Consider the following 24323-nt stretch of genomic DNA (forward strand, 5'->3'; position numbering starts at 1 on the left):
GTAACTTTATTCCGTGAGGCAAACTAGGGAGTCGTTCATGATCATGTGTTTGTATTTTACAATTTTATAGACATTTAATTGAATATTTTAATTGAGACATTAATTAAGAATGTTATTAATTGGGAATGTGAGAAATGCATATCTTTTTGCAAGAAGAAAGTCAACTTGATGCAAAGTGTGATATCTCTAAAATAACTCACAAGTGAACACATTGAGCAATTTAGAGCTATTAATAAAGCATATTGAATTCAGCACTCAGGGTTAAAACGGTTCATAGTTTTAGGTGTTTTGTGTCAAATAATTGCTTTAAGAACAACACATGGAAAACTTATGAACATGGAATTATGGAACATGGAAGTTTATTAATTTTAGGAATTTTTATTTTTGCCACAACTAACTAGACCAGGCAATTCAAAAGCATTTTTTTACTCTCAGTGTTAAATAAAATATATTTGTGAGATTTTCTAGAACAGCAAATATTGTCTGTTTAATGATGCATCTACTACGATTATTTAGAAATCTGAGGTAGAGAAAACCCCCTCTTACACCTCACTGACTCACTGACACTCACTCCTTTTGAGTGGATCACTGCCACCGGGGTCTGGCAGTCATCTTAAATGGCTTTGGGGTACGTGTTATACCAAGCTCAAACTCCAGACTAGGTTTGGTCCCAGCTGGAGGGGAGAGTGTGAAGACTTGCAAGATGGAGGTGAAGAAGAGAAACAACTTCATACGAGCGAGCGATTCACCTGGACAAATCCTTTTACCTGTGGTGAGAAAATTCCCATAGACATTCAAATTTAACTGATTTATGGTTGTTCAGATTGCACTGATAAACTGACATCTGTTTCAGTATAATAATGTACAGTACACCTTATATATAACATGGTTACATATTCTGTGAACTCCTTGCCTGCTGAGAAGGGTAGAAATGCGTCAGGTTTGATGAACTCTCCTTGAGGATTGAGGAAGTTCTGTGGGTCAAATGAATGAGGAGATTTCCACTGGGTCTCATCAAACAGCACTGAGGTCAGGTTAGGGATGATCGCTGTACCCTGAGAGAAGTAACAACATGTTTTGTGATTTCTTATTGGGGTTTGTTTAGTTTAAATAGGTTGTTATATCCACATAATGTTAAAGATACTGTATTAAGGATCATGTAGAAATACAGAAATCAACTAGACGGTGGCTCACAATGACAGCTCTGCCACCAGAGAGGTCATGAGCTGAAAATTAATCAATGGTCATTAACCTGATCTTTTACCTAATTTTCCACTTCCCTTCCCTTCTCTGCCTCATCAGCTACAGGATCCATCTAGGAGGTCCCGTTCTCCTAGAGCAGGGATGTCAAAGTCAAATGCACCGAGGGCCAAAAAACCAAATTTGCTACAAGCCGAGGGCCGGACTGGTTCAATGTTTATTAAAACATTGAAATGATTGCACATAGCCTATTGAACCAAGACCTAACACAGTGTTTATTATTTAATGCTTAAATGAATAAAGCAATACTTTCTTATGGATCTGTCAGTAATTTCAAGTGAAAACATTTTTCAACAAGCAAACAGATAAAAACAAACTTCCTTCAAAGAAAACATGTCCTGTACATTAAATGAATAAAGTAATAAAGGTTTGAAAAGTGCTGGAATTTAGGCTAAAGTACTTGAAAATGCTTGAAATTGTAATTACTTCGTTTCACAACAAATATCTGTCTGACTGAACAGTTAACAAATACGAGCCTCTTGTAATTCCAGGACGAAACATGAGAGAACGTGAAGACGTTAAGATTGGGCGTTCTGAAAATAAACAACCATTAAATAATGTGAATAAAAGCGAATTATGTCGAATCATTTCGAATATATGTATAAAAATTTAACTTAATTAAGTTTAACGTGCTGGTGCGCACAACGTTACAAAATTCGAGAGGTGCACGACCTCGCGAATTGACAGCGCGCGACGCCCTCGCCCACGGGCGGAGCCACTGCGATTACGTCATTTTCGCAGAGCGGACCTTTGCCGCTTGTGTGCGCGGCAGTGACTTCGCGGGCTACCGTTGCATTGTGGGGAATGTAGTGTTTGTGCGTGCAAAACACCAGCGGGCGGCTGTGGCCTGCGGGCCGGTTCTAATAGTAATTAAATATCATCCAGGGGGCCATAGATAATCAATTCGCGGGCCGGATCTGGCCCGCGGGCCTTGACTTTGACATATGTGTCCTAGAGCTACCACCAGGGGGCGGTCTGTCAGGGTGCTTCATACCTGATTATTCCAGCAGCTTGTTACCATGATACAGAAGTTAAAAGATAAATATATAAAGTTTTCTTATGTTGAAATATTTCTTACTTTTGGTATGAAATATCCCCCAAGTGTGGTATCATTATAGGTGAACCGTGGAACATTCAGAGGCAGAATATTTGCTATCCTCTGGATTTCATGGATGACAGCATCAGTGTAGGGCATGTTGGGTCTGTCAGCCATACAGGGTTGACGTGACTGTCCGATCACTCTGTCTATCTCTGCCTGGACCTTTTCTGAAGAAAACATTCATTAAGAAATCTTATGAAGCCATGTGACTTTCTTAAGAGCAATAAACAATGTACAAATTTGGACACATTGGATGAACTGACCTTGTAAAAATACTTCTTAAAATTCTTAAATACAGCTATATTGTAAAAAAAGATTGCAATTGTACTGTAAATTGTGAATTTTAAAACATGCAGTATGCAGTAATATGTGAAAAATGAAATATTTGCATAGTAAGATATCGATTATATTTGATCTAATTATTTTATACAGCTTAAATTGTGTAATGACTACAAGAGAAGCAAACAGTGCGTCAGTAGTTTCATGAATGTGAGAGGCTTCCTACCTTGGATTTCAGGGAACTTCATCATATATATGAAGGACCACAGTAGAGTGGTAGCAGTAGTTTCAGTCCCTCCTGCAAACAGGTCCAGTAAAGTATAACACAAACCTTCCTCATGAAATCCTGCCTCTGGATCATCTGTCCTCTGTAAATAATAATAATAATAATAGGTTACATTTATATAGCGCCTTTCACAAACCCAAGGACGCTTAACATCACATATGAGGGGGCACACACTTAGGGAGAAAAATGAGAGGTAAAGAGGAAAGTTGTAAGTTGGTTTTTGAAAGAAGACAGAGGCAGAGAGTTCCAGAGGTTTGGAGCAACAGCACTGAAAGATCTACTGCCCATGGAAGCAATCTCAGTGTGTGGGACAATCAGAAAAATGGAGAGAGAAGATCTAAGGGTGTGAGAGGGATGATAAACCTTAATGAGTTCGGTGAGATATGCAGGGGCAAGACCAGAATGAATCAGAGTGATGTATAAATGTTTTTTTTTTGAGTGACTTTAGTAAAAACATACTTATTTCATGAGGTAAATTGTGCTGACATATACCAACCCACCATCATACACAGTCCTCAAACCCTACAGGTGATTTTAGCAGATCCTATAGCTATGATCACCGAAAGAATGATTCTTGCTCACATTTTCTCTTTTATAACATTCTGTTCCACTTTATGGATGTTTTCATCATTGTCAATACCTCATCCAAATACTTTTCTTGCTTTCGTATCATCATTTTGCCACACTACTGGAGAAACTTCTGTCTCAGGACAAATCTTGTTTTTCTTCATTTTTTACATTAATTTTCTGAGTTTCATCTTACATCCATCCATCCAACCGCCTATTTTTTGTGTGGCCCAGGGGAATCAGAGGAAACAGAGCCACCCTCCAGGATGCCCTCTCCCCACCACCCAGACCCAGAACCAGCTATCCTCACACATACACTGTTATTTTTTAATTCCATATAGGCTTTTGGATCTTGGGAGTCTTGGGAGACCCTAGTGGGGGCATTGCCCCCTGACAACCTAGCTCCTAGGATCATGTAGGCACGCAAACCCCTCAATCACCATAAGGTGGTGATCCATGGAGGAGAGTTTCATCTTACAGTTCGGTGAATTCTTCTTTGGTTTTAATTTGGTCTCAAACACGTGGGACTCAAAATGTGTTGCTGAGACAACAAAATGAAGGAATAGTAGAATAAATTTTTTGTTGTTTCTGTGATGACTTCAAAATTCCCTGTCCTGCATGCACATGTAATGCCCCCAAAGTTTTAACAATTCAGCTTTTATTTGTGTCAGAATGGACATGTCTCTTGGAACATATGGACCAGCAGCACAGATCCACAGGGGATCCCACTACCCACTACCAGACACACGCCCAACACGACACTCCCACATTCTCAATGGTAATCTTTCTGATTACCATCACCTGTTCTCAGTCGCCACCGTCCCTTTATAACACTACAGGTTTCATCATCCATTGCTGCACATTGTTATTTTCTGATGCTTCAGAGCTAAACGTCGTACTGGACTTTGGTTTCTACATTGGACTTTGTTTAGTGTGTGCAACTTTGCTTAGCCTTACTTTGAGCACCTCCTGTGCATAGTTTATGCTATATGTCATTTGAGTTTGAGGAGAATAAAGACTTGAGAGCTCAACCTCCCGCCTCCTGCTGCGTCTGCCTCGCGACATTTAAGTTTTTGACGTTTGGCCATTTTCCTATTATTGTAGTAAACTGCAGAGTCTTATATTTGTGTGATTTTTCATGTAAACATAACTGACAGATACCTTCTCAATCTCAGTGAGGTAACAGTCTATAAAATCTCTGGGTGAGGAGGGATCCCAATCTGCATGATGAGCTTGGACCTCTTCATTCAGAAAATTGCAGAGTTGTTTGAAACAGGAGATCATTTCCTTGTGAGGTCCTGGTAAGAGGTCCATGAGGTTGGGGAATGAGTTGTAAAGCTGAGGGGAACATTAAATAGGAGACATTCAGTTATGAGTGGTGATTACTCTGTTTTGGTATTTATAGCTGTATTTCTATTCAAATGTCTTTTTGTTTTATTTGACTTTTTATGGTGGATAGCTATGGAGTCAAATTAGGGTCGTTAATGGTGACGAAAAAAAATAATATCGCAAATATAAGATTAGCATTTTGCATTTTACGTTCCTAATTTGTTTCTGCAATACTTTCCCTCTTTTGCGTTTCTTTCTTTTCTTTGCGTTTCACATTTTATATTGCTACTTTTTCTTTGCAATACTTTCTCCCTTTTGCGTTTCTTTCTTTTGTTTGCGCGTCACTGCTTTTCTTTGCGTCTCGCATTTTACGTTCATAATTTTTTTTTGCGCTTCTCTCTTTTCTTTGCTCCGGTTTTACCCTCTGTGTGGGGGCGGGGAAAGAGGCGTGGCCAAGAGCAAAAGGCGTGCTGTGAACGTTCAGCTCATCAGTTGAACCACACAGCACGGCAATTTGGTTACTGGTATCATGGCAGACGGTCGCCCAGCTGGACCACAGGTATATGCGTGCAGACAGACATCAGGTGCTAAAGCACCACCAACTCTGCCCTTTATCAACGAAAGTGCCCTTTTAAAACTTCGTTTAACCCGACCTCTCTCTTACTTTAACACCAGATGCGCGCTGCAGCAGCAGTTCAGTTCAGCGAGTGGAAGGAAGCTGAACTCACAGCACGCCTTTTGCTCTTGGCCACGCCTCTTTCCCCGCCCCCACACAGAGGGTAAAACCGGAGCAAAGAAAAGAGAGAAGCGCAAAAAAAAATTATGAACGTAAAATGCGAGACGCAAAGAAAAGCAGTGACGCGCAAACAAAAGAAAGAAACGCAAAAGGGAGAAAGTATTGCAAAAAAAAAGCAGCAACATAAAATGTGAAACGCAAAGAAAAGAAAGAAACGCAAAAGAGGGAAAGTATTGCAGAAACAAATTAGGAACGTAAAATGCAAAATGCTAATCTTATATTTGCGATATTATTATTTTTTCGTCACCATTAAAGACCCTAATTTGACTCCATAGATAGCGAAACTGGAAAAAGACAAATCTCAAAATGTTCACAACTGGCAAGAAACAGTTGCACGTACTGTGATATGGAATTAATGTTGAATACTGAGGTATAGTTTTATGATTATTCAAAATTGAGAAAAACTGGCCCTTATAGTCAATAACCTATTTTTCCAAATCTCGAGCATGTGCTAACGTAGTCTGTGTCTTTATATATACGTCCGTGGGCGTGGCTGGGTGTGTGTGTGTTCACTCGTCTTGTGAGTCTAATGTGCTGCACACGGTGCTTGCTACGATACGTGTCCATATTGTGTGTGTTCATCTCATCCTGGGCTCCTATTTTTGAGTCTGCTACATGTTCAACTGCATGTTTCTTGTGACTGCTATACGCTGAGAGCATGTACTGCGGCTGTTACAATAAACATTTTGTGTTTGAATGCAACTCGTCTCCGCATCTCAAGCCCCTGACACTCATTACGGATATATTCATGATTACATACATTTATAATATTATGTGAATGCGTTATTTACCTGTGCCCAAATTGACCCTTCCAGTCTTAGAGCTCTTGATAACAGAAGGATCATGCTCAGAAACTTTTTGTCTGTATATTCAAACCTTCTGCCAAACACCAAAGAACAGGTGATGTTTGAGACTGCATTGCTGATTAGACGATATGCATTGAAAGATTCTCCTGAAAAGTGGTGTAGAAAAATAGAACAAAACATTTCCATTTTGATGATAAATGCTTCCTTAAAGGCAATAGACATGCACATAAATGTTCAACAGTCATTTTAGTTTGCAATCATGCCACTTTTGCAGCTATAATTGTCCTCTTTACCATCTGTGTTCCTGATAGCTTGGCACAGGAAGTGAAATTCCTCCTTGATACTGGATTCCAGGATATTTTTTCCCATACCAAAGTTTCGCAGGGTGCTGAGTGTGAAACGTCTTTGCTGTTTCCAGTTGTAGCCATTATTAAAAGCTATACCTGTTCCAGAAGAATAGAACACATCCAGAAGTAAAGAACAAGACTTTAGGCACAGACAAAACTTCTGCGTGACCTATTGGTAAATGCACACCTTGGAACTTGTTGATATGTTTGAAGATTGCATTGGAAGAGCGTCCAGAGAAGGTGTCTGCTTGATCTATAAGAGCTTCTTTTACCATGGTGTAAGAGTTTACCACAACGTAATGTATCCCCCCCAACCGCAAACTGAAGATGTCACCATAAGTTTTGGACATCTGTAAAAGTGATGGATTAATTGTTCAAGTTTAAAAATAACAATGAACCTCACTGCAGTTGATTCAGAGCAGTAATAGATTTTCACCAGGTCTTACAGAGACTGAAACATGGTCTGTGTGTACAGGTATTTATCTTTGGAAATGATGTTGTGTTTAAGCAAATTTCTGCAGTCTCTTTGGAACATGTGTGACAGATTTCAGTTTATGTACATCAAGCTCAAATATTTCCTATCCCAACACATTTGATCTAACAGATAAAGGATTTGATGAACACCTTATGTGTAGGATCAGTTTATTTGAAGTAGGAAAAATCTGAAAGTTTCAGGACAATGAGTGAATCGGGATTTCCAGGCCATGCAGTAGAGTTTATAGATCTCACCTTGGTCAGTTGAAGGTGGAGCTGTTCTGCATCCAGGCTGAGAATATTTCCCAGGAAGGGATAACATGTGGGTCCTGGGGGGAAATTCTTTGGCTTTCTGTTCTTCAGCTGTTCTGAGATCAGCAAAATGACAGCAAAAAACAGTAGTAAGATATGTGTGTCTGTCCATGATAGAGAGGGAAAGGACATAAGAACATCATTGAAGACCATCTTTTAAGTGATGTTAATGAAGCCCTGAAAAATATCCCTCTGTCAGATTGAGTAACAACCTACAGGCATATGCAGTTAATAATTTTCTAAACTGACCCATAATCTTTGTGATTATGTAACAATAGTCACAAACCAGTGCTGAGGACAAATGTGACAGTATTCAGTGCACTCTTTTATATACACACACACATTATATTTTATATAAGTATACACAAATCAGAGGAAATATGACAAAGGCATTTTTGTCCTGTACTCAGACCTGTATTTTATACTTTACACAAAGAACATAGTCCTGTGTACTGTATCTTTAGTGAAAAAAAGATACTTCATGGTGGTATGGGATATAATTTAGCTTTACTTGTCAAACTAAGGAATTTTCTACATAAACTATGGCAGTCCACAGTAGAGCCATGCATGTTTACAGTGGGTGTACAAACTCTAAGTCAAACTGATTCATTGGGCAACACGGTGGCTTGGTGGTTAGCACGTTTGCCTCTCAGCACTGGGGTCTTGGGTTCAAGTCCCTAACTGAGTGGAGTTTCCACGTTCTCCCCGTGTCTGCGTGGGTTTCCTCCGGGGTCTCCGGTTTCCTCCCACAGTCCAAAAACATGGAGATTAGGTAAATTGGCATTCCCTGATTCCCTGACAAATTCTCCCTGACTGTGTGTCTGTCTCTTCATGTCCATTAAAAAAGCAGTTGTCTGAGTGTGTGTGCATGAATGTGTGTGTGCTTGTATGCCCAGTGGTGGATGGTGCTCTGCCACTAGGGTCTGTCCTCTCCCCCCCTCCCTGCACCCCATTCAGTCCCCCAGGGGGCTGTGGATCCCGGTTGAGAGTACGCTGTGCGCAATTGGCTGCCGCTTCTCGCCGGTGTGTGATTGGGTGTGTAAGAGTTGTATCTGTATAAAAAAAATAAAATTGTAAAGCGACCTTGGGTTCTAGAAAGGCGCTATACAAGTTGAACAATTTATTCATTCATATTATGCTTTTTACAACATATGTTGTCACAAAGCAGCTTTACAACCGTAAGGGTCCAGATCCCTAATGAGCAAGCCAGGGGCAAGGAAACATTCCCTATTTTGGCAGGAATTAGGAAGAAACCTTGGGAGGACCAAGACTCAAAAGAGAATTCATCCTCCATTGGGCAGCCCACAATGGTACTTCCATCCACGGCATCTGCACATGCACTAGCAAGCCAGACCATCTCCTAGTCACAATGCTAAGGTAAGCTCTACTGTCCAAACATCCATCAACAGGTATCAGCAGAGCCAGTGTGTGTCCAACACCATTACTTCACCTGCACATCCTTACATTACACCACCTCCAGGAGGAAGACAATAAAAACGTGAGGAAGATCTTTGAAGACCATGTTTCATATGTTCCTATACATAACATGTACATAAATATCCTGAAAATTTCTATGAGACACTGAATGCTTTTTTAATGATTAACTTTAGTAAACTTTAACTTAGTTAATCGTTTATCAGGTTGACCCCTTACACCACTTAACACTTATATAACAAATTCAGTGTTGCAGATGAAGTTCATAGCTTAAAGTGTACTCCTGTGGTAAATGGTAAGAACAGGCTTAATACACAGATGAAACATCAGTATTCCGGAGACACCGAGGTTTCCAGGGGTATTGTGGGAGATTGAGTCTTGAGTAGCATGGCAGGAGGGCAGCATGACACCAGTGCACATTCCCGTGTCTCTGTTTACAAGGTGCTTTAAAGTGATGAAGTACAGCACATGTAACAACAGCATTATATTTCTTATTTTGATAGTAGTTCGAACATTTTTTCAGCCATATTTTTACATTTATTTCTAAAAGCGTTGGCACAGAGGGTGGATGGCTGTGTTTGAACTATGAAACTGTAGGACTATGATCAATAGAGCTGTCCGTAGAGCCGATTTCCTAAAACATAAATTACTTGTTCTTCTGTTCACTGTTGCGAAGTGGTGTAGACATTACAAAATTCATTTGTCCATGCACTCATCATAAATAAATTCCACATATCAACATTTAGCAAATTATTATATTACACATTTAAAAATAATCACATGTACCATGTAAACACACAAGTTTATTATATTGGAGCTTCCAGTAGACACCAGATATCTGATATTCATAAGGATTAGGACATCATGCCAATACATTCATTAAATGAAAAAGCAACATGTTCTGTGCAATATGAGAAGTGCGCTGGACTCTTGTCTAAGATTCACCTGTTTTAAAACACGTCACAGTCAACATGAGCACTGAGTGAAAATGCCACACTGTCATTAATAGTGATTGTGCCCAGTGATCTGTGTAGTGCTTTATAGATTCCTTCCCCTTGAAACTTTATTCCGTGAGGCAAACTAGGGAATCGTTCATGATCATGTGTTTGTATTTTACAATTTTATAGACATTTAATTGAATATATTTAATTATTTTAATTGAGATCATTAATTTAGAACCTAAGTGAGAAATGCATATCTTTTTGCAAGAAGTAAGTCAACTTGATGCAAAGTGTGATATCTTTAAAATAACTCACAAGTGATCACACTGAGCAATTTATAGCTATTAATAAAGCATATTTGATTCAGCACTCAGGGTTAAAACGGTTCATGGTTTAAAGTGTTTTGTGTCAAATAATTGCTTTAAGAATAACACATGCAAAAATGCAGCACTGGAATTATGGACCATGGAAGTCTATTAATTTTAGGAATTACATTTACATCCCCACACCTGTAACTAGGCCAGGCAACTGAAAATAATTTTTAATTACTCTCAGTGCTAAATAAAATATATTTGTGAGATTTTATAGAAAAGCAGATATTGTGTGTTTAATGATGCATCTACTAGGATTGTTTAGAAATCTGAGGTAGAGAAAACCCTCTCTCATACCTCACTGACACTCTCTCCCTTTGAGAACAAGACTGCCACCGGAGTCTGGCAGTCATCTTAAATGGCTTCGGGCTGAGTGTTATACCAAGCTCAAACTCCAGACTAGGTTTGGTCCCAACTGGAGGGGAGAGAGTGAAGACTTGCAGGATGGAGGTGAAGAAGAGAAATACCTCCATACGAGCAATAGATTCACCTGGACAAATCCGTTTACCTGTGAAGATAAAATTACCACAGCATCTGATACTGTCAGTTCAACAATATACATCTAACTTATAACATGGTTACATATTCTATGAACTCCTTGCCTGCTGAGAAGGGGAGAAACGCATCAGGTTTAATGAACTCTCCCTGAGAATTGAGGAAGTTCTGTGGGTCAAATGAATGAGGAGATTTCCACTGGGTCTCATCAAACAGCACTGAGGTCAGGTTAGGGATGATCTGTATACCCTGAGAGAAATAACAACATGTTTTGTGATTTCTTAGTCGGGTTTGTTTAGTTTAAATGGGTTGGTATATCCACATAATGTTAAAGATACTGTACTAAGGATCATGTAGAAATACAGAAATCAACTAGACGGTGGCTCACACGGTGTATCGTAGCTTTCTGCTACCAGAGGGAGGTCAAAAGCTGAAAATTAATCAGTGGTCATTAACCTGATCTTTTACCTAATTTTCCCACTTCTCTTCTCTTCTCTACCTCATCAGCAACAGGATCCATCTAGTTTCTAGGGCAGGGCTATTCAACTTTTAAAACCAGCGTAGTGGAAAACACGCATTTGACTGTCTTCACACACTCACACGAGTTACTAATCGATCGATCGCAATATAATACTTATTTTTTGTCCATTACACCCTCCCCCCCCAATCAACAATCTACGCTCGATAAATACAGGAAAACGCCACAACAGCAAGCTATGAAGTCGTTAAACTTATTGCCCAGCACGATAAACCGTTCTCAGACGGTTATTTGATAAAGCAGTGCCTCATCAAAGTCACAGAAATAAATGTGCCCGGTAAAAGATTTCAGAATGTGCAGAATGTGAGCTTAGCAGAATTTTAGATTTCACCAGAAGATGCAGTGTATACTATACTATACTATACTATACTATAATAATAAATTTAATAATACATTTTATTTAAAGTGCCTTTCATAACACCCAAGGACCCTACAGGTACAATGGGAGAAAAGGTCAGATACAGCAGAAAAAATATAAAACAATTATGAGTTATTAAAAGCAGTCCGAAACAGGTGCGTTTTCAGTTCCGATTTGAAAGTCTTGAGTAATGAACAGGAGCACAGGGAAATGGGGAGCGAGTTCCATAGATTTGGGCCAACAACGCTGAAGGCTCGTTCACCGAACCCTTGTAGCCGGACTGGAGGAACAACCAACAGGTGAGCATCAGTGGAACGGAGAGAACATGCAGGACAATATCATGAAACAAGCGAGGACAGGTAAGGGGGGGCCAAGTTCTGTAGTGAACGGAAGACCAAGAGTAATGTCTTGTACTGAATGCAGTATTGGATGGGGAGCCAGTGAAGCGATATCAGTCTTGGGGTGATGTGCTCAGATGATTTAGATTGTGTAAGGACCCTGGCTGCAGAATTCTGCACATGCTGGAGCTTCTTGATTTTAATGGCTGGCAGTCCGGCCAGCAGAGCATTGCAGTAGTCCAGTCAACACGTAACAAAAGCATGAAAAAGAGTTTCAGCCGCAGAGTCAGCGAGTGAAGGGTGAAGTTTAACGATGTTTCTTAGATGGAAGAAAGCAGTTTTAGTAATGTTATGATATGGGCTTCCATTGTGAGAACTGAGTCCACGATAACACCCAGATTACGGACAGTAGGTGATGTGGTTGTGACGAATCCAGGAATTGAGATGGATGGTTGGTCGAGTTTCCGAAGAGTGGATGAGGAGGCAATGTGAATGTCCTCAGACTTGCTATTGTTTAGGTTGAGGAAGTTCTTTGCCATCCAGGAATTGACATCGTGGAGACAGCTGAGCATGGATCCAGGAGGTTGTAGATCAGAGGGCTTGGAGCAGACATAAATTTGGGTGTCGTCAGCATAGCAGTGGAAGTGGAGGCCGTGCTGTTGAATGATATTACCAAGGGGGAGAAGGTAGATTATAAAAAGAAGTGGGCCAAAAACCGAGCCTTGAGGTACTCCAGATGTTACAGCAGAGCAGGTGGATCTAAAGCCACTAAGGGAAACAAACTGCTGGCGGTCAGAGAGGTACGACTCAAACCATGATAGCACTGTATCTGATAGTCCAGTCCAGAGTTTCAGCCGGTTCAACAACGTAGAGTGGCAGACTGTGTCGAATGCTGCGGTGAGGTCGAGTAGAACCAAGATGTTAACTAGTCCAGAATCAGCTGCTAATAGGAGATCGTTCATTACTCGGACTAAAGCAGTTTCAGTGCTGTGGTTACTCCTGAACCCAGACTGGAACTGCTCAAATAGATTATTAGATGATAAATAGTCCTTTAATTGAGTGGCAACCACACGCTCAAGCAGCTTACTGAGAAAAGGGAGGTTGGATATGGGATGGTAATTACTGAAGTCCTCGGGAGCCAAACCAGGTTTCTTAAGAATAGGGGTAATGGCAGACAATTTCAGTGAGGGGGGAACAATGCCAGAGGCAAAGGAAGCATTAATAGTCCTAGTGAAGAGAGGACAGTGTGAGGGCAGACAGTCCTTAACCAGGCATGTAGGCAAAGAATCCAAAACACAAGAGGTTGGTTTTGCGGACTTAATGTACATCACTACTGTGGTGGTATCCACTGGAGTAAAAGTTGAAAAGCAACAGCTGACTGGGGGACTTTGTTGAACAGGGTCAGAACAGAAATATGTGAGGGCTATGTCAGCATGAATGTTCCTAATTTAATCTTCAAAAAATGCCATCAATTTGCTACACAGCATTGATGATGGAGTAAGCGCAAAGTTATTAGCAGGCCTTAGAAGCTTGTTAGCTGTGGAAAATAGTGCTTTGGGATTGCCATGACAGTCTCTGATGTTGGCGGAGTTATAAGCAGATTTAGCATTATTGAGGGCAGCTTTGTAAACAAGGAGATGGTCGTTGTAGGCATCTAGATGAACTGTCAGTCCAGACTTTTTGCTGAGGCGTTCAAGTTGTCGTCCTTTAGCTTTCATTAACCTCAGCTCAGGGGTGTACCAGGGGGCCGAGTGGAGAAAGGTGACTTGACGAGAATGCAGCAGCGCATGAAGATCCAGGGCGGACATAGCCGTATTGGTATAGTGGTTAGTAAGGGCTTCAACAGAGGCCGGTGCTGGCGGGACAGGGACAGAGTCAATGGTATTCATGAGGTGTGAGGGACAGACATTCCTAATACTCCTGAAGGATATTTTGCGTGACAAATGACTTCTATTCAGTTGAGCCGAAGCAGCGAGTTCAAAGGAGATTAAACTGTGGTCGGAGATCTGAAGGTCAGTAGTAAGCAGGTTAACTAGAGACACCTGAGGGGTGGAACAAACCAGGTCTAAGATGTGACCATGCTTATGAGTAGCAGTGGCAACATGCTGAGTAAGGTCAAAGCACTTTAACAAGTTTAAAAGATCAGTTGAATGGGGCTCACCATTGACATCAATATGTACATTAAAATCACCTAAAACACAGATTGAAGTATAAAAGGGGAAGAGGGTGGCGAGCATCTCAGATAATTCAGCCAAGAATGTGGATACCAAGTTTGATTTGGGGGGTCGGTACACCAGGAGCACTAATAGAGGTGTAGACCCAGAAATTTTCAGGGCAAGGCATTCAAACAATGAGACCGGGTTAACAGGCACTAAAGTGACCTTAAATACAGAGCGATAAAGAGCAGCAAGTCCCCCACCATGACCAACTGCCCGCGGCTTGTCGATGTACTGGCACCCAGTAGGTATTGCTTCGTTAAGCTGGAGGTATTCACCAGGCTGCTGCCAGGTTTCAGTTAGGAACAAGAAGTCGAAATTATTGGCCAGGATGACATCAGCTATATGAGGCGCCTTGTTATTGAGTGAACGCACATTTAGAAGTGCAAGTTTAGTGTTAGAACATGAGATGGGAGAGTGAAGCACATGCCGATCAGTGGACAGAAAAACTTTTAGTAGCACAGAGTAGTCAATGGAGCGTGGAGTAACAGATGGACAATGTTCTGGGGGCCAGACACCGGAATTGGACTGAGTACCCTATTATGCAGAAGCGCCCCCTAGTGGGCATGCCGGCAGGTCCAGCTCCTTTATGGCCTTAAACATTAATGAATCTCTGAACAAAAGCAATAAATTCAGAGTTTCCTCTCCCATCTACATGCCTACCGAGTTTTAGACGTCTACATGCAGCCAGTCGCGAGATATCCGGCTTTGAAGTTGGTGACAAAAGTGCACCCTGCAGGAGGGTCTCCCAACATATCCGTTTATAAAACATATTTATGATGTGAGATGTCTTATTGTTTTGTCACCTAAAAAATCGTATACTAATAAGGCTTTAATTTAAGACCTTAACATTGTAGATCCGTTGTGGTTAAATACCTTAAAAAGCTTGCTCACCTCACTGCAAAATTTTGCGTAATCCACTTCCTGGATGAGACTCCGACAAATCTGCCCCCTAAGCGTCACCGAAGCGTTGTGAAAGCTGATTTGACCTCTTATTACAAAGCTACAGGGTTCTGCTTTGATTTGAGTGGTTTTTATTGGTCTGAAGGGGGGGTAGTGACTTTGAGTGACAGGTTTTACAACCTCTCCCCAGCGAGGTGCGAAGGGGGGGGAGGTGGGCTCACCAATCAGCCTACTGAGACAATCTGGCACCTTAGAAGTGATTGAAAGCTATTCTAACCAATAGTTTACTTCCTTCTGAAGCTAACCAGCCCTCATTTGCCTGGTGAATGATTTCTTTTAAACGAGGCTTTGGAAAATCCCTAGTCATTTCCAATGTGGGTCCGCTAGCATAGCAACATAAGCTAACCTTTGCTAACCTAAGCTAAGGTCCCAAGAACACACTGTTCGGCGAAACTGAAGCAGTCATGAATCATTTTGTTCGTTTTTATTTCGATTGTGGATACTTTTGACCATCACAGAAAAGAAAAGGATTACTTTTGGTGGAATTTATTTCAATTTTTCGGATACTTCCGGGTTGGCGTCTAGTGTTGCCACCTGTCCCGGGACTTTTTATCTTCCCGGTTTGTCCCGGTTTTTCTTCTTTTTAATATTCGGTCCTGGCAAAAAAACCCGGTTAGTTCAAACCACGATTCAGACTATTTCTGCACACTCTCGCTGTGTGCATTTTAACCCCCTCCGGTAACGTTTTACGTTCGCCACCCCCCCCCACCCCCCCCCGCTCAACAACTTACGTTCGCCCCCCCCCCCCCCCCGCTCAACAACTTACGTTCACACCCCCCGCTCAACAGATTACACTATTACACTCGCCACCCTGTGTCAGTATGACAGTGTCCTTGTTTCTTGTCAGACCTAGGTGGCAACCCTATTGGCGTCATAAGACTGAACACCGGCTAAGACGCGATTCAACTCGTGAGTAAAAATGGATAATTTTACATAATCGATTTTGTACAAAATATATAATCTATTACTAAACATTAGATTATAAACAGTATTGGAGCATTTAAGTGCTGGAGTACTCTGTATTGTGTCGGATGCTAGCAGATTTGGCGACGTAAGCTTAGCTTAGCCTGTCGGACTATATTGGACATAAATATAACGTAATGTTCATAATTTGACATGAAATTTCTTCATTGGAATTTTCTGGTCTTTCTGTAATATGTGCAATGTTGTTGTTTGAAATAGCTCCTCAGTTTTGTGTAAAGAATTTTTAGCATGTTAGCTTAGTTGGCTAATGGTGTGTATCGGGTGTGGCATATTTGGACATCGGTGTGGTGCACTTGACATACCTTGGATAAAGCTGAATAACTTTTCAATGCTTGCATGAATTTGCTCCATTTTTTCTGTGTTGTTAGAAAAGACCCTAGCGAAATTTATTGTAATTTCTGATACCACATTTGAATAACTATGTGAATATACATTCCAGTCATGTTCATGTCCAAGTCAGCATTATTGACACTCCTGGCGTGAATCTGCGCATATGGGAATGACGAGATGAGGGCCGATTAGGAGTCCAGATAATGGAAATGCATCCAGGTCTAGGTACAGATGAATGATGGACCTTAAGTTTGGAGGATGGGGTGCCACGGTGGATGGCTATACCCAGGGCAGTACATGTAGTAGCAGTGGTGGTAGGAAGGATGATGATCCTACGATTGAGCTGCAGAAGTTCGTAAGGAGTGTAGAACAACATTGTATCCACTCGCCGGGGTGAGGATATAGGATACTATATTATACTATACTATAGCGGCAGATGGCAGTGTATACTATACTATACCTAGGGGTGGGCGATATGGGAAAAAAATAGTATTACGATTTTTTTCATAAAATCACGATTTCGATTTTTTATCACGATCTTCCATCCAAAAAAACAAAAAAAAAAATTGGGGCTACAAAGCTTTCTTTTTAAGCAGATTTAAATGAATCATATTGCAATTTTCCATGTGCAAACATTGTAAACAAAAAATGTAAACAACACACGTGACACTGTGTCACGTAGGGCTACGCCCCCCTCTCCTAGCTCTCACTCCGTTTCCCTGTTCCTCGTGTCTGTTGTTCCCTGCTCCTTGAGCTCGCCTTGTGTGTTTCTATGGTTTCCCCATGTCTGCCATGTCGTTATTGTCTTCACCTGTTTCCATAGTTGCCAGGTTTGCGGTTTTCACGCCAAATTGGGCTTGTTTGAAAATCCAGCCACAGAGAAAAATTCTGGGGTCGCGGGGTGCGGTTCTTTGGGCTACTTTTGAGTTGGGCCACCACAGGGGTTACAAATCAACACAAATAATCGATCGCAATATAATACTTAATTTGTCTCCATTTTAAACACTCGCCACCCCACCCCGTCAACTACTTTGGGCTTTGGGCTAGTTTAGGCTGCTGAAGGGCGGGTTTTACACTGACTTTGTGTGGGATATTTTTGTAGGACCTGGCAACCCTGCCTGTTTCTAGTCTAGTTCAATGTATTTATAGTCCCCATGTCTCCCATGTCGGTATCGGTTATTTTGTGCTACTTACCTGTTTATTCTCTTGCCTCGTTCGTGCTCTAGTGGATTTAACTGTTTCTGTTTCGTCGTAAGTACGTTCAGCCTAGTCTTTGTTTCCCCTGCCTTGTTTTGTTCTTTGTGCCACCATGCCCGTTTATATTTCATGTTCGGACTGCCTACCTGTTATGACCCCTGCCCGGTATTACGACTCTGCCTTTGGAGTTCCATTCAATAAATCTCGCTCTCCTCAGCGTTTGTGTCCGCCTCCCTGCTCTGCGTCATGCCGTTCCTTACACTGTTAAAGTGCACTATTGCACTAAATATTTCCCATCACTTTAAACTTAAAGTTAAATATTTATACATATAGTCGAAATGATTCGATATAATTCGCTTTTTTATCACATTATTTAATGGTTGTTTATTTTCAAAACGCCCAATCTTGACGTCTTCACGTTCTCTCATGTTTCGTCCTGGAATTACAAGAGGCTCGTATTTGTTAACGTAATACGAGAGAACTGTTCAGTCAGACAGATATTTGTTGTGAAACGAAGTAATTACAATTTCAAACATTTTCAAGTAGGCTACTTAGCCTAAATTCCAGCACTTTTCAAACCTGAAACACAAAGCAACATTAAAATTCGTCAAGTAAATGTTCCTTCCCATTTGGAGGGATGCTTTTACCACATATCGTTCGCGCGAGGTGTGGCGGAGTCGCGCACTATGGTCACTCGTGAGGCGGCTGCCCGCATTGTTTCACTTTCAGCATATTCCTTGGGATGTCTACGTCTCAAGTGATTGAATAAATTTGTTGTACTGGCATCGGACGTTTTCACATGTTTTTAGCACACTTTACATATTGCTGTATGGTCTTGGTCAGTGGAAGAAAATCCGAATCAATTCCATATTACAGAGGTGGATTTCCTCTTCTTTACCAGCTCCTCGTTTTGGCTTTCAGCCGTCGTTGTCCACTTTTAGTTTTTACAAACACAACATGGAGGCGTGGAAGACGCACAGTTCGCTTTGATTGGTCAGCCATATGCCCTACGGCTGCCGCATCGGTGGGAATCAGCATAAAAAAGTCATTGCGCTGATTGGCAAAGGCGATCTATATGATTTCTCTAATTTGGTAGATTGCCTGCGATTCTCCACTCGCCATTCACGATTTTATATCGTCATATCGTGCACCCCTAACTATACCCCCTCCTCCCGAAATGCTAGGCTGAATGGTTGGACATCCCTCCCTCTCCCCAGAATGCCAGGCTGAATGCATGGTCTCACACATGTTCACCTCACCAAATCTGGCCCTCATTGCATACATTTTGACACCCCTGATCTAGGAGGTCCCATTCTCCTAAAGCTACCACCAGGTGGCGGTCTGTCAGAGTGCTTCCAGCAGCTTGTTGCCATATACAAAAGTTAAAAGATAAATATATAAAGTTTTCTTATGTTGAAGGAGGTCTTACTTTTGGTATGAAATATCCCCCAAGTGTGGTGTCATTATAGGTGAACCGTGGAATATTCAGAGGCACAATATTTGCTATCCTCTGGATTTCATGGATGACAGCATCAGTGTAGGGCATGTTGGGTCTGTCAGCCATACAGGGTTGGCGTGACTGTCCGATCACTTTGTCTATCTCTGCCTGGACCTTCTCTGAGGTACACAGAACATTCATTAAGAAATCGTATGAAGCCACATGAATTTCTTAAGAACAATAAACAATGTACAAACTTGGACACATTGGATGAACTGACCTTGTAAATGAACACTTCTTAAAATTCTAAAATACAGCTATATTGTAAAACATACAATTATACTGCAAATTGTGAATTCAGAACCATTCTGGTATACAGTAAGATGTGAAATATGACAATAAAATATTTGCATATTAAGATATAGATGATATTTGATCAAATTCTTTTGTACAGCCTAAATTATGTAATGACTACAAGAGAAGCAAACAGAGCGCGCCAGTAGTTCCATGAAGGTGAGAGGTTTCCTACCTTGAATTTCAGGGAACTTCATCATATATATAAAGGACCACAGTAGAGTTGTAGCAGTAGTTTCAGTCCCTGCTGCAAACAGGTCCAGTAAAGTATAGCACAAACCTTCCTCATGAAATCCTGCCTCTGGATCATCTGTCCTCTATAAATTGTTTTTTTTTTGTAAGACTTTAGTAAAAACATACTTATTTCATGAGATAAATAGCGCTGGAATATACCAACTCACCATCATACTCAACCCTACAAGTAATTTTAGCAGATCCTATTGCTATGTTGGTTATCAGATCACTGAAAGAATAATTCTTGCTCACACTATCTCTTTTATAACTTTGTGTTCCACTTTGTTTATGGATGTTTTCATCATTGTCAATACCTCAAATATCAAAATACTTTTATTGCTTTCGTATCATCATTTTGCCACACTACCGGAGAACCTTCTGTCTCAGGACAAATCTTGTTATCTTCATTTTTGACATTAATTTTCTGAGTTTCATCTTACAGTTGGGTGAATTTTTCCTTTGTTCGAACTTTGTCTCAAACACTTGGAACTCAAAATGTGTTGCTGAGACAACAAAATATAGGAATAGTAGAATACAGTTTTTGTTGTTTCTGTGATGACTTCAAAATTTCTTGTCCTGCATGCACATGTAATTTTCCCAAAGTTTTTGCAATCCAACTCATATTTGTGTCAGAATAGACATGTGCAGCTTTGTTTAGCCTTACTTTGAGAGCCTTCTGCAGGTAGTTTTTGAAATACGTTATTTGAGTTTGAGGACAATAAAGACTTTACAGCTCAACCTCACACCACCTTCTGCATCTGCCTCGCGACATTTATGTTTTTAATACAACAGTAATTTTAGACCATTTTGGTAACTCCATGAACTCAATCATGATTTCACAGATCAAATATTAAAATAATTGTTGCAGGAAATATTTTCAAGTAAACATAATTGACAGATACCTTCTCAATCTCAGTGAGGTAACAGTCTATAAAATCTCTGGGTGAGGAGGGATCCCAATCTGCATGATGTGCTTTGATCTCATCAGTAAGAAAATTGCAGAGTTGTTTGAAACAGGAGATCATTTCCTTGTGAGGTCCTGGTATTAGGTTCATGAAGTTGGGGAAGGAGTTGTAAACCTGAAGGGAACATTAAATAGGAGACATTGACCTATGAGTGGTGGTTACTCTGTTTTGGTATTTATAGCTGTATTTGCATTTTTAATAGCTTTTTGTTTTATTTGACTTTTTAGTTAGTTTTAGATAGTGAAACTGGAAAATGACAAATATCCTCAACAGTAACATATACTGTAAATAGCTTATGTGCAATATTCAAACATTTATCATAGAAATAATCTACCAGTAGGGCTGGCACTAACAACTATATTTCTATCGATTCAACTATCGACTATTTTATCGATTGGTCGACTAGTCTAAGTTACGATTAATTTTCTGCGGGGGGGGGGGGGTGTTGCATGTTGCGTACGGACAGTCACACTGTCTACATTCTGATTAAGAACAGGGCTGTGCTCACTTTAGCCTAAATTCCAGCACTTTTCAAACCTGAAACACAAAGCAACATTAAAATTCGTCAGGTAAATGTTAATTCCCTTGTTTTTGAGGGGTGTTTATACTACCACATATCGTTTCAGACAACACTGCAACACGCGGCGAGTATAAACGCCTCCGCCGTTCGCGCAGGTTCCCGCGAGGTGTGCGCAGTCGCGCGCTACAGTCACTCGTGAAAGTATAATCCATAATAAATAATCCATTCTTGACACGGCTCAGGGATTACATCACACACAGCACCGTGCGGCCGTAGTGCCTGTAAATTTAAATTTTTAATGGTCCAATGAAGGTAATTTAAAAACCAGGACATTTCCTCACTTAAAAAACCTACATACGGACGTTTAGTCACCCTACTTTAAGAGAGCTGGACTGTTTGCCATACCGAACCACGGCACGTTTAAAGGCTTCGGCGCTTTCTCTTGCATCGCTATCAGGTAGGCTAACTGATTTGTATTAGGCTAAATTTAAACATGGGTCTGTGGCGGGTGTTGAGTGCAAAGCGTTGAGGAGCGATTTCGATTGGAGGATCGTGCTCTCTGTCTGAGATTTTTATTATTATTATTTTTTGCTGATGCTGGTCCAGCGTGGCGCGTGCCAGTGATTATGCCTCGCGTGCCACAGGTTTGCCGACCCCTGCTGTAGACATTTGCGAAGCTCCTTTGGCTCCGCTGCAGCCGGCATTGTTCTTTTGAGTGGCGCTGACCAATGACTGGAGACTCTCTGATGTCACGCGTTGAGGAAAAACATTTCTTTGAACGGACGCATTTTAGAAATTTAAATGGAACATAAATAAAAACAAATACAATAGGTTTCCCACACTATGTGTGTGAACCCTAAAAAAATAAATATACAAAACTGATGCGTTGACTTAAAATATATAAGTCGACGTATTTTCAGCGTCGACGTCATCGACTGTGTCGACCAATCGCCCTATCTACCAGAACTATTTTGTAAATGTGGCACTACTTTTAACTTGTCATTTTATTTCATTGTGTGTATTTATTCATCCCAACAAGCACCTTGGAGTAGAATCAAATTTCATTATAATGCAAATTATAATGACACAGGTGATTCTGATTCTGAAAAATCTGATGTACACAACTGGCAAGGAACATCAGATATTTCACTTGTACATACTGTTATATGGAATTTATGTTGAATACTGAGTTATAGTTTTATGATTATTAAAAATTGAGAAAAAACTGGCCCTTATAGTCAATAACCTATTTTTCAACAAAGTAAATGTATATTTATGATTACATAGATTTATTATATTATGTAAATACTTTATGTACCTGTGCCCAAATTGACCCTTCTAGTCTTAGAGCTCTCGATAACAGAAGGATCATGTTCAGAAACTTTTTGTCTGTATATTCAAATCTTCTGCCAAAAACCAAAGAACAGATGATGTTTGAGACTGCATTACTGATTAGATGATATGCATCGAAAGATTCTCCTGAAAGGTGATGTAGAAAAATACAACAAAACATTTTCATTTTGATGATAAATGCCTCCTAGAAATGCACATAAACGTTCAACAAACATTTTAGTTTGCAAGCTAATAATCATGGCAGTTGTGCCACTATAATTGTGCTTTTTACCATCTGTGTTCCTGATAGCTTGGCACAGGAAGTTGAATTCCTCCTTGATACTTGATTCCAGGATATTTTTTCCCACACCTAAGTTTCTCAGTGTGCTGAGTGTGAAACGTCTTTGCTGTTTCCAGTTGTAGCCATTATTAAAAGATATACCTGTTCCAGAAGAATAGAACACATCCAGAAGTAAAGAACAAGACTTTAGGCACAGACAAAACTTCTGCGTGACCTATTGGTAAATGCACACCTTGGAACTTGTTGATATGTTTGAAGATTGCATTGGAAGAGCGTCCAGAGAAGGTATCTGCTTGGTCAATAAGAGCTTCTTTTACCATGGTGTAAGAGTTTACCACAACACAATGTATCCCCCCCAACCGCAAACTGAAGATGTCACCATAAGTTTTGGACATCTGTAGAAGTGATGGATTCACAGGACAATTTTAAAAATAACCATGAACAACACCACAATTGGTTCTTATAAAGAATGAAACATTGTCTCTGTGTGCATGGGCATTTAGCTTTTGGAATTGGGCTGTATGTTTAAGCAAATTTCTGCAGTCTCTTTGGAACATGTATGACAGTTTTCAGAGTTTATGTCCATCAAGCTCAAATATTTCCTATCCCAACACATTTGATCTAACAGATAAAGGGTTTGATGAACACCTTATGTGTTGGATCAGTTGGTTCGGAGTAGGACAAATCTGAAAGGTTCGGGGCAATGAGTGGATCGGGATTTCCAGGCCATGTAGTAGAGTTGACAGAACTCACCTTGGTCAGTTGAAGGTGGAGCTGTGCTCCATCCAGGCTGAGAATATTTCCCAGGAAGGGATAACATGTGGGTCCTGGGGGGAAATTCTTTGGCTTTCTGTTCTTCAGCTGTTCTGAGATCAGCAGAAAGATTGTGAAAAACAGAAGTAAGATCTGAAGATCTGTCAGTAGAAAGGAGTAAAGCAACATATCCTTGAAGACAATCCTTTTCAGATTGTTGTTAATGATGTTCACCTTGTCAGGGCTCTAAAAAATATCTCATCCAGACAAAACAGTCAGTGGGAAAGTTTAGTTAATAATTTTTTAGATGGACCCCTAGGTTGACTCCCAATCATTGTGGTTATGTAACAATTACATAAAAAGGTGTTGACAAAGTTAATCTTTTACAGAGTTCTCCTATGTATCCATCATCCCATATGTATCCCATCATTAATGATTAATTATTGCATCATAATATTTGTAAACTTCATGATTTAACAAAGGAAGGTGACACTGAAAAAAAGTAGTACACACATTTTTATGATTCTGTGGACATGGGAGCTTTCTGTTGAGTACTTGCCCTCTAAATAGGAGTAAATGGGAATGTATTTGTGCTTCCTCCTGCTTTCCCACTGAGTCTGTGGGCATTTCTCTACGTCCAGTGTAATCATCTACTACATGTTTAAGTTCGTAGACTCAGGCTCACCGCCAAGTCGTGTTTGTTTTC

At 40.5% G+C, this 24323-nt stretch overlaps 2 protein-coding genes across 3 annotated transcripts; both read right to left on the reverse strand.

Annotated features, from left to right (window-relative positions):
* Nucleotides 1-513: 513 nt before the first annotated feature.
* LOC143523048 (cytochrome P450 2J2-like) lies at nt 514-7687 on the reverse strand. The gene is made up of 9 exons (XM_077017181.1): nt 7499-7687; nt 6957-7119; nt 6716-6865; nt 6408-6568; nt 4653-4829; nt 2865-3006; nt 2339-2526; nt 914-1055; nt 514-767 (listed from the first exon to the last, which is right to left on the reverse strand). Exons 1-9 carry the CDS (start codon nt 7685-7687, stop codon nt 586-588), a joined length of 1494 nt encoding a protein of 497 aa, XP_076873296.1. The 3' UTR covers nt 514-585.
* A 1208-nt stretch (nt 7688-8895) lies between these two features.
* On the reverse strand, nt 8896-23831 carry LOC143523036 (cytochrome P450 2J2-like). 2 transcript variants are annotated; one of them, XM_077017160.1, is made up of 9 exons: nt 23618-23831; nt 23097-23259; nt 22856-23005; nt 22550-22710; nt 20649-20825; nt 19688-19829; nt 19150-19337; nt 10904-11045; nt 8896-10809 (listed from the first exon to the last, which is right to left on the reverse strand). In XM_077017160.1, the coding sequence occupies exons 1-9, from the start codon at nt 23804-23806 to the stop codon at nt 10553-10555; spliced, it is 1569 nt and encodes a 522-aa protein (XP_076873275.1). In that variant the 5' UTR covers nt 23807-23831; the 3' UTR covers nt 8896-10552. The 2 variants fall into 2 exon arrangements, with proteins under 2 accessions (XP_076873275.1, XP_076873276.1); XM_077017161.1 differs by having other exon boundaries at nt 23097-23153; nt 23618-23820.
* Between the last annotated feature and the right edge of the window lie 492 nt (nt 23832-24323).

The sequence above is a fragment of the Brachyhypopomus gauderio genome, chromosome 9 (assembly GCF_052324685.1).
Source record: "Brachyhypopomus gauderio isolate BG-103 chromosome 9, BGAUD_0.2, whole genome shotgun sequence".
Taxonomy (NCBI): domain Eukaryota; kingdom Metazoa; phylum Chordata; class Actinopteri; order Gymnotiformes; family Hypopomidae; genus Brachyhypopomus; species Brachyhypopomus gauderio.